The 22,039-nt window shown below is 39.0% G+C and overlaps 1 protein-coding gene across 1 annotated transcript in view; it reads right to left on the reverse strand.

The window, feature by feature from the left end:
- Positions 1 to 22,039, reverse strand: part of TTF1 (transcription termination factor 1) — a 280,172-nt gene that overhangs the window by 114,460 nt on the left and 143,673 nt on the right. Inside the window, exon 4 of the mRNA XM_044058464.1 lies at positions 12,437 to 12,622. Within this exon, the coding sequence (XP_043914399.1) occupies positions 12,437 to 12,622 (186 nt within the window). The remainder of the gene's footprint in view (positions 1 to 12,436; positions 12,623 to 22,039) is intronic.

The raw sequence follows: 22,039 nt of genomic DNA on the forward strand, positions 1-22,039 counted from the left end.
TCTCCTGGGTGGTCTTAAATTTTTGGCCCCTCTGAGGAATTGTTTCAGCAGGGGGTGAGAGAAGAGGGGTGGCTCAGTATTATAATGTCTGAGGCATGAATTTTAATTGATGAGAAGGAAAGGCCCTTGTGGAGCATCTCTGTTAAGTATTGAAGAATATGTGGTAAGCTGGGCAATGTTGTGCTCATCCCTTGCGTCTGGCTCCAGGCGCAGTATCTTTTCCACTTTTCAGCATAGGATTTTCTAGTACAAGGCCTTCTGCGCTCCAGAATGACATCGAGCACCTGCTTACTGAGTGATGCTATTGGAGAGCTGAGGGAATTAGCCAAGCTGCAAGGTTCAAGGTTTGAAGCTGGGGGTGCAGAATCTGGCCCTCCTGCTTGGCAGCAGGGAAGGGGTCTGAGGCAGGTGCCATGGATCCAGCAGTGACATACTGTGCAAGAGGGGGTACCAGTGTTGGCATGGCCAGTCTGGTGCAATCAGTATTGTCCTTGGTTTGTCCTGTTTGATCTTTAGCAGAACTTTGGTAGGAGAGGCAGAGGGGGAAAAGCATAAACTGAGATGCTTTCCCAGGTGAAGGACAGGGCATCTACTTTCCAAGCTTGGCTGTGGTAAGTCCTTGTGCAGAAGTTGTCCAATTGGTAGTTCTGAGGGTGGCAAACAGGTCTATCTCTGGGCTCCCCCATTTGTTTCCCAAAATGTTGAATATCTTTGGTTCCAGTTTCCACTTGTGTGGGTCCATGAGATTTCTGCTTAGGTCGTCTGCCAGTGAATTTAGCTTGCCTGGCAGGTATTTAGCTTGTAGATGCACTTGGTAGCTCAAGGCTGTGTTCCACAGAACCATGGCTAGTCTGCAGAGAGGATACTAGTGAGTTCCCACCTGCTTGTTTATGTACCACATAACAGTGGCGTTGTCTGTCTTTACCAATAACTGTCCTGGAGGAATGTTGCCCTTGAAGGCTGTCAGTGAATTCTGTACAGCTAACATTTCTTTTTGATTGATATGTAGGTGCATCTGACTCGGGTTCCATTTGCCCTGAATGCACTGCCCTGCCAAGTGAGCCTCCCCATGCATAGTCGGATGCGTTTGTTAGGGTTTGGGCAGCAGGGGGTGGTGTGAAAGGTAGTCCCTTGTTTTGGTGACAGGCCTCTGCCCACCAAAGGAACTCTAGGCATAGGCAAGGTATGATAGGAATCATTGCTTCTAGATCCTGAGAATGTTGACACCATAGGCTTTTTAGATACCACTGTAGTTTCCTCATATGCAGTCTTGCATATGGAATTAGAAGAATGCAGGAGGCCATGAACCCCATGGTTTGCAGTATTTGTCGTGCAGATAGCAGGGTTTTTGTGGCCACTTGTTTGAAGTAGGTTGTCAAATGATTTTGTTTCTCTGGCGTGAGGTAGGCCATCTGGGAAGTTGTATTCAAGCTTGCTCCCAGGAATATAATTTCTTGACAGGGTACCAGGTGTGATTTTCGTTTATGGTGTACCCCAGACAAGTTAGAACCCTTTTTACAAAGGCCAGAAGATTCAAAAGTATGCCCTGGCTTTCTGCCTTAATTAGACAATCGTCCAGGTGTGGGTATATTTGAATATTTCTTTGCCTGCAAAATGCAATAACTGGAGCTAGGCACTTTGTGAATACCCTGGGTGCAGTAGATAAGCCAAAGGGCAGTGCAGAGAACTGAATCTGCAAGATTCCCTGATTGGGATGTGCAGGTATGCTTCTACTGTTGCCAACCAGGCATCTTTGCCTAGCATAGGAAGTAATTTGGTGAAGAATCAGCATCTTGAATTTTGGAATCTCCAAAAAGGTGTTTATAGTAGACAGGTCCAGGATAGGATGCCATGAATTGCCTTTTCTGGGTACCAGGAAAAGTCTTGAGTAGAAACCTTGTCCCTTTTCCTCTTCTGGTACCAGTTGGCATCGATAAGGAGCAAGAAAAAGTTTCCCCAACGGAGTACTTAGCTTTAGTTGAAGACTTCGGTTCTGAAACTCGAAAATGGAAATTTCATGAGTCGGCCGAACAGCACTTGAAAACTACTTCTGCTTCGGGCACCGCACGGCAAGAAAGACTGATGTAATGGCGTCGGCTGCATGTTTTAAACCCCTGATGACCTATGTCATGGAAGAAGGGACAGCAACCAATGCAGGACCCAAGACTTTGTTAATCAGGCCGACTGAGGGCTACCTGCAAGCAAATAACACAAATATAATGACCGCAACAGTGAAACATGAAGAACATCTTCAAAAAAATCACAAAACCCAGGTCGTGGTCCAAAGAGACAAGCCTATATTCAACACAGACAAGTGATCCTCAGTAACAAAAAAAAAAATAATTAGAAATATTTTACAGTGTTAAACATATCAGCTTTTATACACATAGGAGTAGGTGTGGAAAATATATGTATTTTTTTTAATTTTAAACCAGCCTGTTCCAGGCAAACAATATAAACAGGGCCGTAAAAGTGCATTTTAGAACAGGAAGTACCCACCCCCATACACTGTTACTTCTTCTTTCGGCTTTTCCCAGTTAGAGCTCGCCACAGCAGATCACCTGTCCGCTCAGGACTGGCAGTGGAGTTTTTCGGTGTCGAGTTGCCAACCCGGCGCACACACACATGAATGCATGCCCAGGGCCAATTCAGAATATCCAGTCCACCTAAAGCATGTCTTTGGAATGTGGGAGGAAACTGGAGCACCCAGAGGAAACCCACGCGATCACAGGGAGGACATGCAGACTCCGCACAGAAGGCACCCCAGCCGAAGATCGAACCGGAGAACCTCTTGCTGTGAGGTGGCAACGCTAACCGCTGCATCACTGCGGCCGCCTTCCCCACACACTATTACTGATTAGATCAAATTAAATCCTAGTTAAGGAAAACACCACCTATCTATTTGCAATCCACATTTCAAAATCAGGTATTAAGAAAAGCACAACATACATATAAAAACACTTGAGTTTTAACTAAAATTGCTTTCAGCTAACTAATGCAATAAAGCCTTCATTAGGTCTGTGACAAGATATAAATCATATTGATAAGTAGTTAACTAAAATGAGCTAACTAGATAGATACAAGAAAGAACACACAACACTCTCTAACCATAAACATTATCTAATTAGAACACTATAACTATAAATATATATCTGTGTAATAATAGCTAATAAGCATCCATCCATATGTATTAGTGTTCATAAAAACTAAGTTATTTACAACTCGGAGAAATGTCAGTGCTTTACAGTCGAGATAAAAAAACACCTGTCATGACAGTTTACATGTTTATAGCCCCCCCAAAATGCTTATACAATGAAAACAAGAAGAAAAAAACCCACAAAAAATACAGAAAACTCTGGCTGAAGTAAACTAGTAATGTATAAAAGTGTGCAGGATTGTGCATGAGCATGCACCAGTGTGCTAAATATAGGAATTACAACAAAACTTTATGGGAAAAGAGGCATGAAGAAATGTGTTTTGAATCTACCATTTAAATCTTTGGTGTGATGAAAGAGTGTACTAAATCAAATCAAATCAGTATTGAGGTCAGAGTAACTAAACATATATATTTATACACATTCCACATGTCATTTTTTATTATGTTTGGTACTTTTAGTACATAAATATTTCCTCACAAATTCCCTAAAACACCTTTACAGATTGTGTGGCAGCTTACATAAATTCAATATACTCTTAATAGAGCAATAGCAGTTAAACCCTGTTTTTTTTAATGCATTTAATTTCAAATGCCAGCATAGTTCTGTTTTCTCTAACCACTGACATCCCCTTCAAGTTCACCCATCTCCACACAGTCCAGAATGATAAATTTAAAACCAGAATATCTGGGGTGCTCTAATAAGTGTTTGGATAAGGCGTTCCAATGGCATTTACGTCTCATGTTAGAAAGATGACCTGAAATACTCCTTTTCAGTTTATTCATAGTCTTACCCACATAAAATGCAGGAGCAGTCATTGCACATGGCCCTATATACAACTTTTCAGTATTACAGTTATCACCTGCTGAAGATTCCCACCATCTTTCTAAGACAGGGGCACTGAAATGAGTCGCACTCCATCAAGTACTCACAGAATGTGCAGTTCGGTGGCCCACAGATTTTAGTGCTCATGTTAGCCTGGTGTTTCTTAGTTTTCTTTTCCAGATAGTTATGTGTGCTTCTGCTCCTTTTGTATAAAAAAGTAGTATGATCTCCTAAAACTGCTACAAGCTGCTGACTGTCAGTGAGGCTGGCCTAGTTCTCTTTAATAACGCCTTTAATTGTATTGAAATCACAGGTGTAAGTTAGAATGCAACTGTCCTTAATTTTTTTCTTCTTTTGGGTTAGGATGGCCTAGTTGTACAATTCTACCAAAAGGCCTATTCTACATAGGGTCACTAAGTTTTAGAATCTCTAATGGGATCCAGGATCACGTGACATATTTGAGTCACATCCTCTGGTTAAGACATAATTTTCAAGATCATTCATCTTTCTCAAAAAGGGGCCAAATCTGTGGAAATGTGTACTAATCTGCAGCCTTGTGATTTTATTACATTGTGCTTAGTTTTTACTGGATGCATACTGTCTCTGTGAAGTAAGTAGCTCACTCGTGTTGGTTTCCTGTACAAGTTACTAATTAATTTTTCTCTGCCTTTATCAATACTGACACAGTCATATCAAGGAACTGCACTGACTCCGAGCTGATGGAAGTGGCACATTTCAGGAAGAATATGGAGTTACTGATGTAGTGGATAAACTCAGTGAGTTTAGATTTATCACCTTGCCAGACTAAGAATACAATTGTCAATAAAGTGAAAGTAGCTGGTCATAAATCTCTGGTATTCACTTTGCAGTACAAATTCCTCCTCCCACTTGCCTTAGGCTACAGTGGCCAGGCTAGGGGGCCATAGTCGCACCTATAGCTATCCCCCTCATCTTTTTGTAAGCCTGGCCATTGAAACTGAAAAAACTGTAACTCAGCACCAAGTCTAGTAGCTTTCCCAAGCATTCAGTTTACCCTTGTGTAGCACTGTTATTTCTGCTATAAGCCTCTGTAGCTACTTCAATACAGTACATGTGTGGTAAAACAGTGTATAGGGCTTTGCTTTAACGTCAATAGTTACCAAAATGCTTTGTTCATTCACATAAACTTCTTTTATTTTTCTTAAAAAAAAAACAGAGTGAATCTAAAATAAAACCGTTCTTTTCAGCAAGAAGCTGTAGAACAAAATCTAAGTAGATGGCAGTGGCCTCTGATATGGAACCTCTACTACAGGAGAGAGAGAAATTTGAAACAGATGCTCTGTTATAAAGATACGTCTAGAAAAGTATGTACCAATATAAAGAAAGAAGGCTAAATACCATGTTATAATTGTGTTTTTTGTAGTGAAATTAAATATGGAGCTAGTTTTTATACATCCTGTAACAAAAACTGAATTTATCTTTAGGACATATGCTACCTGCTTTACAGAAAATGCCATATACCTTGCTAATTGTGAGGCCTGTGACCATTTTTATATAGGGAAGACAAATCAGAAACTTAAGAAACGTATTAGTTCTCATCTTTCAGATATATGTAGAAGTATTAATACTAATGCCTTATATAAGCATATTTCTCAAAAAGGCTCTAACCATAGGTTTAAATTTACAGTTTTACAAAAAGTTTTACTGATATTAGAGGGGGAAACAATTGAAAAAAAACAGAGTTTTTAGAATATAAGTGGATAAATTATTTCAGGGTGGATGTATTACCAGGACTGAACTCACAACATAAAACCGGTTTTGTTTTTTTTTTAGAAATCTGAGTGTGTATTTAAATGGTTAAAAAAATTTTTTGGCTGACTTAGTTACTTGATTGATCTTAATTTGCATGACTGATTGATTTATTGTTGTTTTTGTATTATTGGCTAACTGATGTAAATGTATAGTATTTGGGTCTATGTTAAATCATCGAACACTTAAAAAAGCAAATGCTGATTTATCGACCCCATGTGAGCAAAAGCTTACAATCCCGAACACTCGGAGCAGCAACCCCCCCCCCCCCACAAAAATAAATAAATAAATAAATAAATAAAATAAAAACCATCAAAACATTACATAAACCCTTACTTAAATATATCAACTCCAAGATCCCACTACAGTGACGAAAACGGCAAAGTAATGGCGGCGGCATTTCGCTATTTTGTTGTTTCGTACTTTCAAGTTTTATCAAGACGCATTCCAAGGATTGTGTCTTCGATCATATAATAGGAACCCTAGTATTTAATAGATTTTGATGACATTTTATTCTGTTGAGCATTGAGAAAGAGCTTGTCTCGAAAGCTTTGCTTTTTATTTCTGCCTGCATTAAAGTCATTTTGTGATGCAAAGGTGTGTTTCCAGATTGTTTGGTTCTCCACACAATTCAAAGCAGATATACAGACCAACATATGCTGAGGCACTTAAATGTAACTTTCCTAAACCGCAAAGTCCTCTTAGATGAAATACACATAAGAAATACCCTCACCAGCCGCAAATGCACTCTTTCAAATCAACACACAGAAGTAGAAGCTTCATGAGATGCGACTAAGCCCATAAGGCAAGCCACCACACAATCCAATATTCTGGTCATTGGAGACTCCATCGTGAGACACACTCATGTCCCTCTTACTAGGCTGAGTAAGGAGAAAGTCATGTCAACTGCTTATCAGGGACTATGATCTGCCACATTACACACGCACTCAGGTCACTGGACCACAAATACTAGTATGACTCAGTCATAGTCCGTGTGGGAGTAAATGACCAGAGACATGCCTCACTAAACTATATGAAGAGAGACATCATGAAGCTCTCGGAATATGTGTCTCAGGCTGGTATGAGCCTAGCATTGAGCAGCATTTTACCTTCTCCACGGATGATGCCACAATATGAACAAAAGATAACTGACTTTAAGAAATTGGCTTAGTATCTGGTGTCATTCTAAGGGGGTGCAATATTTTTCAGCTTGGAAAGAGATGGTCAACAGACCACGGTGCTTTGCCAGAGATGGTCTGCACCTCTCCCCCTTTAGGCTTTTGAATATTGGCTAAAACATTGTCTTACCTATAGTGCCTTTTTAGGCAATGCCAAACTGAAAGCACTTCTGACATAGCAAATCAGAACCAAGAAAATCTAAAGGTATTACTGCTCAACGTTAGGAGTCCAAACAAAAACTCCACTCCCTAGAAGCTCTCTTCACCCTAGAGAATGTTGATGTCTGTGCGGTCACGGAGACGTGGTTTAAATCCACAGAGAGCACACTAACAATGCAAAGTTATAATGTCTTCCACACATTTAGATCAGCTACTACACAGAACACAGACAGGGAACAGAGGTGGCGGTATCTCTATTTACATCAGAAATAAATATACCTCAAGGCTGGTCAAACAGAACAATGCACTTGAGCTGCTCTATGTTAAAATCACCACAGGCAAAATCCAGTATCACTTCCTTGCCAGCTACAGGTCTCCCTCTATGACCCAGTCAACCCATACCATGTATTTAAATTTACTGGAAATACTAACCATCCAACCCAATACAATATTCAAGGGCGACTTTAATTACGTCATTATTAACTAAGACACCAAATGCACAAGCACAGAGATTCTTGGATTTTGTAAACACAAACTCCCTGAATCAGATAGTCAATACACCGACAAGGGGTGCAGCCATACTGGATCTGGTCCTCACTAATATGGGAGAGTGCTGTACACCCCTACTGTAATATCTCCCCTGGTAAGGTCAGACCACAAAATGGTCTCCTTTAAAGTAAAAATAAAACCTGAACCCCCAGCTAAACCTGGAATATTCAGGAACTACTCTAAGGCTAACTTCCTGCTATTAAGTGATAACCTGGCAAACTTTCAAGCCCCCATAAACCCTGAGAACACTGCTGCCTATGCAGAACTGTTCACAGACACCCTGTACAAGCATGTTAATAGCTGCATAGAGGCAGCTAAACCCACCAGGAAGAAGTAGAGAACTAATTCAACAAACGAGCCCCCCTGGTGGAATCACATAATCAATACACTGTGTAACAGAAGGAAGAAAATCATGGCAAAATTAGGAGGTGCAGCACCCCGCAGGATAAGAACACTCTCATCAAACTAAAACATCTCAGAGGACAAATAAAAGTTTACTACAGCCAAATTGTAGGTGAATTTAGCCTCCCAGGCCAAGGACAACCACAAGGCATTCTTTAGCCATGTCTGAAACCTCAAAGGCAATGCACAATTGTGTGCAGAGCTCATTGCAAATTGAGCCACCTATACTGATCCAGAAGATATAGCATCTACTGACCGATAAATTCAGTTCCAATTTTACCCCTCTCTCCCCCTCAACCTTCCTTCAGGAAATACCATAAAATATAACTCTCCCAGTTATCACTAGGGAACAGGTCCTTAATGCTCTCTGTAAGGCCAATAACACTGCATCAACAGGCAAAGACAATATCGCAGGATGCCTTCTAAATAGCATGAAACATGACCCACCAGGGCCTCTGGAATTGCTATTTAACTACAGCCTCCAAACAGACTTTGTGCCTCATGAATGGAGAACAGCAAAATTATCTCTCTGCACAAAAGTAGGCCATCTACAGACCCTGGAAACTACAGACCTATAAGTCTCACTAGTCTTGTATATAAAGTCATGGAAAGAAATATCATGGAAAATGATAAACAGTGATACAGCAAACCTCCAGACACTGGACCCAACCCAGTTTGGTTTTTTCAAGGGCAGATCATGCCTACTCAACCTGGTGAACTTCTTTAAGGTCACCAAAGCAATGGATGAGGGCAAAATGGTTCACACTGCTTACTATGACCTGGCCAAGGCATGTGACACAAAACTCCACTCAGGCATTGTTGACAAATTCAGGAGGTCAGGTATAAACGTGCATGTCACCCGGTGGATAGCCAACTGGAAGTTAGAATTGGGGAATCCACCTCTACAATGATGCCAATTACAAGTGGAGTCCCTCAGGAATCAGTCCTTGGACCACTCCTTCTTGGCATTTACTTTTCTGAAGTCAAGGCAATGTCAGTGGTCGCTGGTTGACTAAATTTGCAAATGACTGCAAATTAGGAGCTCTCACTGAATCCCGCACTGACATGAATGTTCTCCAGGAGGGCCTGACACGGACAAACAACTGGTGTCAGAGCCATGGACTAAAACTAAATGCGAAGAAAAACATAATAGTATATTTCGGGAAGTCATCCAACCCTGGTAACTATCATACTGAGAATTGACCAAGTAGTCAGGGACTTAGGGGCATACACAGTAATCTAGCCTTTGGCTATCACGTATCTACAGTAGTGAGGAAATAATTTATGTTGCACAAGTTATAAAGAAAGGTATGGCATCTAAGTAAAAGGAAGTCATTGTTCCACTGCATTCATCAGACCCATCATTGAGTACAATGCCCCCATTTGGTATGTACCTAACCAGACATATCCAATAATTGGAACATCCACAGAGGCTTCTCGCTAAAATAATACAGGGCTTAAGTAAAATGACCTATGAAGACCGCCTCAAGGCTCTATATTGGTATTCTATCACCCACAGGTTTTTGAGGGGAGATTTATGCCTGACATACAGTTCAAAGTCAGACCCAACTCTGATGGACCTCCAAAACAAAAAGCACCCGAATTACTCATTCTAAACACTTAAATCTTGCCTGTGACATAAATAGGACCTGCTGGAGAGACAGGCATGTCTCCTACAGATTACCAGTTTTCTGAAACAGGCTCCCCATCCATGTTCATAGGTTCATAGGTTTATACTAGGCTATCTGCCCTAGGGCATTTATAAGCCTAGCCAGAATGTGTTTGGCTTTCGCCACCCATTTTAAATTTATTTTGCTATGCCCCTTTTTCGAGGTTAGTATACTGTGCCTCTGTCCAACAGTGACACAGAAGTGATATAGGTTCATAGGTTCATACTAGGCTATCTGCCCTGCCTGTGAAGCAGAGTTCCTCCCTAACCCAATTCAAGTGCAACTTGGACAGCTGGATGGAACAGGAAATTCATCCCTTGTTTGGCACCTCTGTGTCTAATGAACACAGGTAACCTGTAAATGTTTCATCTCCCAAGCCCCTGCTTACACTTATCAAAGGTATCAGAATTTGTCAGAGATTTGGGATGCATGGCTAGGCTTAAAAAGGCCCTTGTGGCCGATAGCCTGGTAAAAACTCATGAACCCATGTCTCATTTGTCCTTTTGTGAGGTATGAATGTAAGTCCTCTGTTAAGCACTTTGCTGTCAGTGGTTTCTTTGAATGATTCCAGATCCTGGGGGCTAATTCCATCTGCAGGCTCGTGGCTGTAATGGGAAGACGTTGTTGTTTCCCAGGTACCTCAACTCTCTCATCCCTGTTCACTGCTTACTCCTCCAGTTGTTCTGGTCCTCTCTCTGTGGGTGGAGACGGTAGTTGGCTTCCTCTCTCTGGAACCTCAGCGGGCTGTACCTCTGGTTGTAGTTGTAATAATTCCTGTTCATGTGTACTGGGCTCTGGTGATATGAGCCCTGGAGGTTGTATTGTGGCTGGATAGGATTCCAGTGTTTTATTATGTCCATCTGTGTGGTCCGAGGGGTACTGGATGTCACTGGTTGGTCTGGATGGCATTACAGACTCTAAAACTAACAATGACCCTATGTGGAAAAGGCCTTTTGGTAGAATTATGCAGTGAGGCCACCGGGCCGCCACCCTAACCCAAAAGAAGAGAAAAGTAAGGACAGTTGCATTTTAACTTGCACCTGTGATTTCAATACAATTAAAGGCGTTATTAAAAAGAACTAGGCCAGCCTCACTGACAGTCAGCAGCTTGTAGCGGTTTTGGGTCATACTACTATTGTATATAAAAGAGCAGAAGCATACATAGCTTTGTGGAAAAGAAAACTAAGAAACACCAGGCTAACATGAGCACTAAATTCTGTGGGCCACCTAACTGCACTTTCTGTGAGTACTTGGAGTGCGACTCATTTCAGTGCCCCTGTCTTAGAAAGATGGTGAAATCTTTAGCAGGTGGTAACTGTAAATATTGGAAAAGTTGTACATAGGGCCATGTGTAATGAGTGCCCTGCATTTTATGTAGGTAAGACTATGAATAAACTGAAAAGGAGGATTTCAGGTCATCTTTCTGACATGAGACGTAAATGCAATTGGAATGCCTTATCCAAACACTTAATAGAAGACCCTAGATATTCTGGTTTTAGATTTATCATTCTGGACTGTGTGGAGATGGATGAGCTTGAAGGGGATGTTAGTGGTGTTTTGGAGAAAAAAGAATTAAGCTGGCAGCTTAAACTACTGTAGTTTAAACACACGCATTTTTTCATGCCGTTATTACCATATAGTATTGGTATAATTCCCCCAGTTACCATACAGGTGGACGCTCGTGCACACTTTTATACATTATTAGTTCACTTCACCCACTACTCTCTGTATTTTTTGTGTTTCTTTTTCTACTAGTTTTCATTGTATAAATATGTGTTTTTGGGGTTATAAACATGAAAACTTTCACGACAGAAGTTTTTTTCTCTCAACTGCAAAGCATTGACATTTTCTCCGAGTTGTAAATAACTTAGTTTTTATGCACTATGGATGGGTGCTTATTAGATATTACTGCACAGATATATATTTACAGTGTTCTAAATAGATAATGTTTACAAATAGATAGCTGTGTGTGTTTTTTTCTTATATCTTTCTGGTTAGCTCTTTTTACTTATCTACCTATGTATATGATTTTAGTTCTTATCACAGACCTGCTGAAAGCTTTATTGCATTAGTCAGCCGAAAGCGATTTTAGTTAAAAGCAATCTTTTATATGCATGTTATGCTTTTATTAATACCCGATAGCTTGTCTGTGATGAATAAAGGCTTTTTGCTTTGGAACACTACCTGGCTTTCATGATTTTTGGAAATTATTGTGACTGAGCTTATCAACGAAGTTTTAAGACTACTAGTTTTTCTCTTTTTTATTTTTTCCTCAACACTTGTGTTGATGAGGCTGGAACTACACATATTGCTCTGCTTGTTTATTTATTTTCAGTTTTTTAATGCTCAAAATATTCTTACTTGCCAGTGATACCAAGTAAACAAAGCTTCAAAAATTCAGCACCATCCATAAGAGTTGTGGGAAAGAATTGAAAACAGAAGGGTCCACTTCTTCCTTGTATGTGTTCTTCCCATGTTAGGAAGGGGGGAGAGGAATTACTGATGAAGCAAGAAGCATATCCCTGTGCACAGCTGTGAAAAACTGTCCAAATACACGTGACGGCTACAGCATAGCTCTGCAATGAAAATGCCCTGACAACTCAAAGTCCAGAGGCAATATGTTTGTCACATCAGGTTTCTTTTTTTTTTGTTCACATTAATAGATAACCACAGTAAACTGTTACTCTTAATGTCAGCAATAAACACTCACCAATTATCTCATAGAAATGGCAATATTTTTTCACCCTCCTTATAAAATGTTGTTCTTCTGGAAAGCGAGCTGTATAGAAAAGCTTTTCAGCTGTGTCAATGCTTGAGGCTTGTAGAAAAAAAGCAACATTTTCCCGCAATTTTTCATTCTCAGCCTTGTTAAATCTGCCAGTTTTAATCGGAATTCCTAAAGTGGATAAAATGAAAGACAAAAGAAAATGTTATATTAGAAGTAATTGAGGTGCATTAAAAGACCTGTACTTTCAGTAGAGTATGCGTTTCCATTAGATGTAAGACGATCAAGAAAAAAATGTACTAACTTTTATTTGAATTCTATAAATAAACTTGTAATGCCCAAGAGGGAATGTTTTATTGGGAAAACAGCAGCCTGCATAGGGGTGTGAGGAGAATGAGACAGACGAGTTTTACATCCATGGCAGATACATTATATACATACATGTGTGTGTGTGTGTGTGTGTGTGTGTGTGTGTGTGTCCATATCTGTATCAGTGTGAGTGTGTATATACATACATTTATGTCTTTGTGATATACACTTACATATACACTAACACACACATACAAAAATGTATCTGTAAAACATATGCACACATATTAGTATATATACTTAAACGTGTGTGTGTACATGTATAAAGTTAAGGAGGAAAATCATGCAAGTGTTTTATGTACAATGGAAATTACATTGGAAAATAGATACTAAAACACAATTCTGCTGTCTGATTTTACTTTGTTCACACCTCCACATATTATCTTATATCCAAGCTAGTAAATGTTCTCTTAAGTTGCAAATTGCTGAATCTGGTATTTGTTGTAGAAGGCAGTTTACACTAGGGCTAACGGGTATGTATACTTACAAACATATATAACACTGAGGATAGCAGATTATTGATCAGACATAACATTAAATCACAAAGTTCAAATCAGTTCTACACTGCTCAACTTTATACTTCTTATCAGTATGTGTTGTCGCTTAGCAGTACAGCTAAGAATGTTTAAAGAAAAATTTTAATTATACAAGTGTACTTGTACTAAATGAAAAGTGGTACTGAAACAATAAAAAGCAATTCCTAGATGTTAAGAAACTAACAACAGTTACTCTAGATGTTCCTTACAAAGGTCAACTGTGATTTGCTGAAATGAAGCACAAGAAAATGTGATAGGCAACATAAGACACATGTATTTATTTATTTCCAGTTTGATTACCGGGGAAGTCTACTGGGTCAACATGGCCCATTTTTAGTGGAGGCCCGGGAAGAAAAGCTCAGTGAATGCATTAAAAAGAAACAGTTTACATACAGGATTTACAAGAAATACAAGCAAGGTCTGAGAATGCATTAGCAGTTTACAAATATGATTACAAGAGGTACAACCTAGTACCAGAAACAATTTACTGAAGAATACTCGGAGAAAATTACTACAAACAGCCTAAAGAAAACATCTGCATATATGCATTCGGTAGCAATAAAGACGCATGCCACACAATGCATTACTAGCTATTCAGAAAAAAGATTTATAGAACAAAACTGTGCTTTACATCCAAACGTTTCTACAATACTGTGGTAGGCTGCTTGAGGTGTTTCAGTAATGGAGTCAGTCGAAAACAGGGTGAACAAAAGATAAGAACTATGTGGAACAAGACAGCAACCTTTTTTAATGCTTTCTAAGAAATGCAATGGTTTTGGCACAAATGGATCAGTAAAACAAGAAAAAATAATACAACAATAAAGAAGAAAGTATTTTAACTGGGCATTTACATTCATATGTTTCTTCTGATGTAAGACTGTCATTTTAGTGGTGACAATCAACTAAAAAAAGCACAGCAAAGAAAGATATGAAAGGAAAAACACAACGAATATTAACAATTAAACAAGAAAAGTGCTTTTAATGCGTGCAATTCCTAGCTTTGTGATGCATTCAAAATGTATGTTTTGTGGTTTATACAACTTCAGTGGCTGTCTAATAAAAGTTGTAGGCTTTTCTGCTACAAACTTCTCTATCCCAGCTGTATGTTTATCCAATTAAATTCACAACTCCCTACATCTGTGCAGCAATTATGATATAATCATTTTTTTTTCAATTGTGGTAGCTAGCAGTGACATCTGTCAGTGTACCATACGAAGCATGTACATGTTAAGGGTGTGAAAAATGGGTCTATATAACTTTAACAAACTCGCAACGAACACCTCTTTGTTGAACTCTATTAAGTGAAATCTTATTCCGTCAAACAATTGTTTCAGCGAAGTTTTTCCCAGGGGAAAAACAGTTGGCTAACTGAACGACTGCAACAAAAACAGCACTATTTAAAACCCACCCTGGTGGGGGGGGCTGCACCCCCCACATCCCGCTAAATAAATATACCAATTCCGAGACTGTATTACAGTGGGGAAAAGGGCAAAACCCCAATGATGACCCACTGTTTTTTGCCTTGGAAAAACTTTGCTGAAACAATCGTTTAATGGAATAAGATTTCACTTAATAGAGTTCGACGAAGAGGTGTTCTATAAGTAGTGTGTTCGATAAAGTGATAGGGACCCGTGAAAAATATGCTGATGTCACATGTAGGCCTTTTGCTTCATCTACTCACTTGACTCTCTGTATTAACTTGTTACACCTGCGCAAGCCAATACAATGACTTAGAAAGGGCTGCAGTACAGCTTACCACTGCCCACCTCAAAAAGTACATTTATTTTTATTATTATTTTTATTTTACATTTGTTGACCGGGCTAGTCTAACTGGATACACGCCCATTTTCAGTAGAGGCCCGAGGAGAAAAGCTCCACTGTAACAGTCTAAGGTAACACACTACGAAAAAAATATACAAAAGGATAACTAAACTACTAAGCAGGAGTTATCAACTAATTAGCATAAACAAAACAACAGAGCAGCAATTAGCAAATCAAAAACACACAGCAACAACAGCAATATTTAAATACAGAAGTGCATTTTTATAGCATCTGGACTTGGACTTGACCTATCAAAAAAAAAAACAAAAAAAAAAACTAAATAATACCTGTGCAAGGCATTAGGTAGTGCAAAGTAAGTAGAGCTAATAGGAGGTAAACATAAGCAAAGTAAGTAGAGGTAATAGGAGGTAAAACATAAGAAAGAGGAAGTCACAAGCTGAAGAGAGTCTAGGGGAAAAATTGGTGATGGGAGCAGTGATACAAGCTAGATGGAGACAAGGCAGTGTGAGAGAAGGAGAAGTAATACCTGTCCAAGATGATGGGTGTGTACAGTGCAAATAGAGGTAATGGGAAAAGAGGTAAAAAGATGAGGAAGTACAAAACGAGTCAGTCAGGAGTAGAGCAAGGGCAGAGCCAGTGTGATTTGAGGTGGGTCTTGAAAAGGGGTCTCTCTGATAACAACCGCAGTCTATTGCTCAGTCATGCAGACCGATGGGCAGCATATTCAAACCTCAGCATTGAGCTAGTGGTCAGAGACATGGGTCTAGAATGGGCAATTTCTATTAACTTCAGGGCAATCTTTCCAACACATAACAGAAGACCATTTTGAAGTTCTGCCTAAAGCTCTGCTGACATCTATTGGCAGAGCAGTTTTATTGCTAGACTTTAGACTTAGCTGCAGCTTAATTACCAACAATTAAAAAATACCTGCACTGATTCAGTGCAATTTTATCATCACTACCACATTGTAAAGTATGCTCCAACAGACTGAGGGACAATTAAAAACATTTAGTATCAATACCTAATATGGAATAATCAAAGAACAAAATCTCAACTGATCACGCTACATAGAAATAACTCCCAAAGCCATGAAAATCAAGACAAACTCCATAACTCCATGGAACGGTGAAAGTCCAGATGTATTTTTATTTATTTAAAATGAACATGACTAGCATCTTTTTTTAACCAAATTTGTGTGCAGTAGCATCATTTTCATTCACTACAACTGTAACTTAATATTTCCAAACTACTGATATTCTTTTTCCCCCTAAATAATTCTAGCACTGAATCTATAGCGTAAATGACTTTTACTTCTGTTACCCTTGAGCTGCTATTTCAAGGTTTTGCATTTTTAATCTGCATTTACTTCAAGCTTTAGTCTTGGTAACAATGCTACCACATGTGCTTGGCATTACATGCCTCAGTACTGATGGCCAGCACATCCAGACTCCCAAAAGTTATTTCAGTACTCCCTATAACTAAAAATCATAATTTATGTTTTTTCCAAACATGTCCTTACACAAAGCAGCTACTAAATTCACTATCTGATGATGTCAAAAAAACTACAGAGTGATTATTACATGCACTGCAAGTTAAATGCATGGGCATTTCTTCTTGGGGTTGTTTTGACCTTGTCTGTGAGGTAGGCAGTTCTTCCCTGGGAAATGTCTTATGTCTCCACACTCCAGGATCCTTCATACATCTGCATAAAATGATGCTGCTAGTGCTAAAACTGAGCATGTGCAGGCTTTGGCAGAATCAGGGAAGCATTCTGAAATGCATTAGTTAAATGTTAGCTCTCCCACGGCCGGCCTTAGGCATAGGCGAACTAGGCGACCGCCTAGGGCGCCGTACAGGCCGGCCTTGTAAAGGGCGCAATTTTGGCTTATTTATTTGTTTATTTTAATTAGTTTAATTAGTGCATTCTTTCTTCCCAGTGCCTGCAGCAAGTGGCGGGAAGAAAGAATGCACTAACTAAACCAATTAAAAATACAAGGGCCGGAACCATGGGGATGAGCCTCCCACTTTTACAGATGCAGCAGGTCGATTGCCCTATTAGCGTCTTCTCCTGTGATGAGAATCATGCGTGCTTACGCCAGCTTGTAAGTAAATACAATTTTCAGTCGCGCGCAAATTTTAAGATAGCAGTTCCGTGAAGTTGGGTCGGGGGTTAAGTCCATGTGGCAGTTTGCTTTAAAAAGAAGGTAAGTGTTTGTATGCGTGTGTAATTCTGTTTATATATACTTACCTCAGGATGAGTCTACAACTGACCTTATTTTGTATTCTGTTTGATGGCTTTCTATCTGTATCCCAACCTGGGAGGTAGCCCCTTACTATCCCAGTTCTTTTCTGCTACTTCAGACCTTTATCCTGACCTGTCTCATGGAGACGTTTCCGTTTCAGTGCTTAAACCAATGATACTTTCAAATTTCTATATGTGGGAAACAGGTAACAAGCTAAGACCTATATTACTTGAGAAAGGATCGCAATATGAACCTCTGGCGTAAGAGCCATTGATTTAGTCTGACAACCCACAGGTATGAAAGCTCTTGACCATCTCTGTACGAGAGGGTGGTGGAAGTTACATGTGCTTAGTGTCATGCTCACTAGGGGGATCCTGTAAACATCCCTGAACTTTCACCAATGCAAAATAAGGCTGAGAATTTGGTGGGCAGATCTTTTCACATTTTGACTACATGTGAAAGCAGTTCTGATATGAAGTTCACCTTTAAATTAAAACATATTACTACTGATTTGTTAGGTATTGTACTCACCAAGACCTGGATGAATCCTTGCATGCATTATATCAAAAATGTTTTCAAAACATCTGTTTTAAATGGCCACTGCTTGCCTTACAAACATATGACTAAAAACATACTCAGATCTTAATTATCGTGCATCGGCTGCACATGTTTTTCAAATCTGGGTAACCATGTCTTATCAAAAGGACTGCTGCATTGTTTTTGCAAAGGGATTATGATAAGTATGCTATTAATAGAGCCAGAGATCATCTCAGTTTCTTTCCCAGACACCAGTTGCTACAGTATTGTGATCATACTGACAGATTTTTTAATCAGGCTCTACAATTTGTGACTTTATATGGAAATAAAACCTTTAAAAAAGTTATTGCAAGATGTTGGCATTTATTACTGGGTGACAGAATGCTGAGTACAAAATTATATGATAAGTACAGACTTACTTATAGAAAAGGAAAACATTTAGCTCAATTTCTTGGAAAATGTAAAAGGACTGGTGTAGGAGAATATAAGCAACAGAGGATTATGGGATATGCTGTCAGATGCTACATGTATGGACATTGCCTTAATCATAAATTTATCAACAACAACAATAATAAAACTGTTTTTGCTATGGTGAACACAACTAAAACATTTAATATATGACATCCTATTACTTGTGCAAGTGAAGGGGTTGTATATCTGTTAATTTTTAATTGTAAAACTTTCAATACTGGGTAAACGTAAATAGCTTTGAAATTAAGAATGAATGAATATCTGTGACATTTGATGTTGCTTAGAAAGTACCTTATTATTTAAATATCTGAAAGTACACCCCGGTACATTGTTTACATTTGTAGGGATTGATAAAATGCAATTTTGATATAGCTGCCTGGCAGCACTTTTTGGACAGGAAAAAGAATATGTGGATCATAACAATGGGAGTACTGCTTTATATAATTTAAATTGTGAGAAACGTATTCTTGAGCTAGAAGATTGTGTGCATGGGTGTGTGCATGCATTGGTCAGGGGAGACTGCATATGTAAGTATGTGTGAGAGACAAGGAAGAGATTGGTGAGTGGCTTGATTCTCAACTGTCCAAGTTCACAAAATATACATGATCTTATCTCAAGTTTTTGGTTTATGCCTTGTATAACTTTTGATGTGAGTTTTCCTGCTGTTTCAAGTGAGTTTTGCCATTGTTTTAATGAAAGTGAGTTGTGCCATTTCAATGAATATGAGTTTCAAGGGCAGACAAGTTTACTGCTCATGCTAAGTCTGTTTTCATTGTGAGACTGTATTGTTTGTTTAGCAAATGGCTATCTGTGCTTGTGCTATTTCAATATCTGTAATCTTTGTAGAAGCAAATAACAGAATATATGCGTAGTAACCGGTGAGATAATCAAGTAATGGAATACTGGGATGGCTGAGGAGGGGGCTGCTGCTTGGGTTTGCTGCAGGAGGGGCTGCTCTGGGGTGGTGGTCTATTACCCTTCCTAGAACCCTATTTGACCATGATCTGGCTCTGGTATTTCAAGTAGAAAATACATATGCAAAGGTAGCTGCAGTTTAACTACATTACAAGGTATCTTTTTCTTCCTATGCATTTAAATAATTTAAGGAAATGACTGCAGTGGCTTTGGGGAATGAGTAGGTGTGGCTCAAATAGGGGTGTTTCATGAGTGTGGTGAGGGTGGAGCTTAAGGGGCGCCGGAGCACTACTTCGCCTAGGGCGCTATTTCAGCTAAGGCCGGCCCTGCTCTCCTTCAACATAATTAATTGATTACCTCCTACCACCTTAGAGTTAGCGTCAGTAATAACATTACTATTATCAACATGGCTGCCATTTTCGTACCTCTTAAATACGGTCACTATCCTCAGTTTTCTTTTTATTAGCCTGATTTGTTTTTATATAGTTCAACACCACTTGTCTACCAGTTAAATTCTGAACAGCCTAACAGCATCTTAAATCCAGGTACAGCTACACAAGTCAATTATAAACAATGACATTGAAATGGATGTAGTAAATCTTTGAAACTGACAGTTTAATTAAAAAAAGAAATTAATAATACATGTACTTTATGTATTTAACTCCATATACCAGGTCTTTTTGCATACGTAATAATACACACATGCACATACTTTCCTTACCATGACCAGACGTAGAAGTTACCATACACTTTTCAAAATTACTCTTCACTCAACTCAGGTATACCAAGGACTCCTACCTGTATGAGCTGGATGCTTTCCTCTTTATAATCAAAGAATTATTTTATTAAATAAATATATCCGGCAGTCTTACAACCAAAGATGGGTCTATATCAGAATTTCGAATGCTGAAAACGCCGAATGCAATTTAATTGAACTGAAATGTTCGAAATCTCAGAAGAGCGAACTGACGGAACATCAATTTCTTTCCAAGGGAAAGAAATCGGTGTTCCGTGCAAAAAAATATTTTTCAATACTTTAAATACTGACAGAAGTGGGGGGCGCCCCAACGTAGGGGGCTGTGCCCTCCACACTCCCCCCTACTTAAATATACCAACTCTGAGACCGCACCACAGTGGAGAAAATAGCAAACTCTGATGACGACCCACCGATTTTTTTCCCTGGGAAAGAAATTGATGTTCCACCAGTTCGCTCTTCTGAGATTTCGAACATTTCAGTCCGATTAAATTAAATTCAGCGTTTTCAACATTCGAAATGCTGATAGGAACCCACCAAAGATACCATAGTTTAAATCTTGTTCTGTCCTGTACTCTTGCACACCTTGCAAATAAGTAATGACAATGACTCTCAGGAAATCTTTTACTGCATTCATTTAATTTCCCTTCTTATTAGAGAAGCCCCTCTCTAAGAATGTGGTTTACTCTACTTTCCCAAAGGGGAAAGGAAAAGAAATTATAAGCTAATGCAATCTTCTAAAAGAACAGGATTAACGTACCCTAAAATAATATCAACATATAATCTGGATCCTTGATAAAATGCATGGCATTTCCTTCTTATTCTAGATAACCTCTATCAAATTTGGGGGAATTCCAAAATGGCTGCACATTGAGTAACAGCTTAACTCCAGCTCTCCCAGTGTGAAAACAGAAACTCTACAGAGAAGGTCAGTAGACTTTTGTGTTTATAGGTAAATTTCAGTAACTGGATAGTAAGTGTACTGCCTGGATGTCAGGAAAAAAGAAATGCAAAGCACCTGTAAAAAAATCAGCTACAAAAAGTGAAGAAGAAACACTGACTGGGGAAGGTTCTACAGCTGTTCATAAAAAAACAGTGCAACCTTCAGACATGAGTTCCAATAACCTACAGGAAGATACAAGACAACTGTACACAGACCTAGTTAAAATAAACAAAACACTGATGGAGTATATCAACATAAACAACAAAAGGCTGGAAAAATGGAAGACGCTTTAAACTGATATTCAGATGAGGTGATAAAAGCTGCAAAAATCAGAGGATGAAATGAAGAAAAAGTTGGCTGAATATGAGACTGCTCAGGAAGAGATGTTTCAAAAATAAATAAGAGAATTAGAGGACAGAGAACGTAGGGAAAACCTGCGATTTTCAGCTATACCAGTGAAGCTGGAAGGAACAGACTGCATTAATTTTATGAAAGCACAAATAAGCAACTGGACTGGTATTCCACAGCAGGAGTTGTTAGTTGAAAGGGTACATCATGTGTATGCTCCAAACCTAGCAATAAGAAAGCAACCTAGACCTTTAATAGTAAAGATGCAATCATACCAGCAGAAGGAATTGATTCTGACAAAACTGTGACAGAAGGACAAAGTACTAAATTGTAGGAGACAGCAGAGTGTTTATTGAGAATAACTATTCATTGTACACCAGGCAGAAGATAAGCTAATTTATTCCAGTATTCAGGGAATGTTGAGATGCAGGTGTAAGGTTCAAACTGCTGTACCCAGTTCTCTTCAAGGTATTCTTCACTGGAGGGCCAAAATCATTTTTGATGAAGTACATGCTAATGAGAAAATACAAAAGTACAAACTGTACAAACATACTACTTTCTGGAGAGATTAATGATACATCACCAATACAGACAAAAACATAGTTGCTTGCTTGTAGAGTGATGATCACACCAGTATATAAAAACACAATTATTGTTTACTAAAATAAGCCAACCATTAAATATTTATAT

The sequence above is a fragment of the Protopterus annectens genome, chromosome 16.part0 (assembly GCF_019279795.1).
Source record: "Protopterus annectens isolate FY-2018-M chromosome 16.part0, PAN1.0, whole genome shotgun sequence".
NCBI classification, from domain to species: Eukaryota; Metazoa; Chordata; order Ceratodontiformes; family Protopteridae; genus Protopterus; species Protopterus annectens.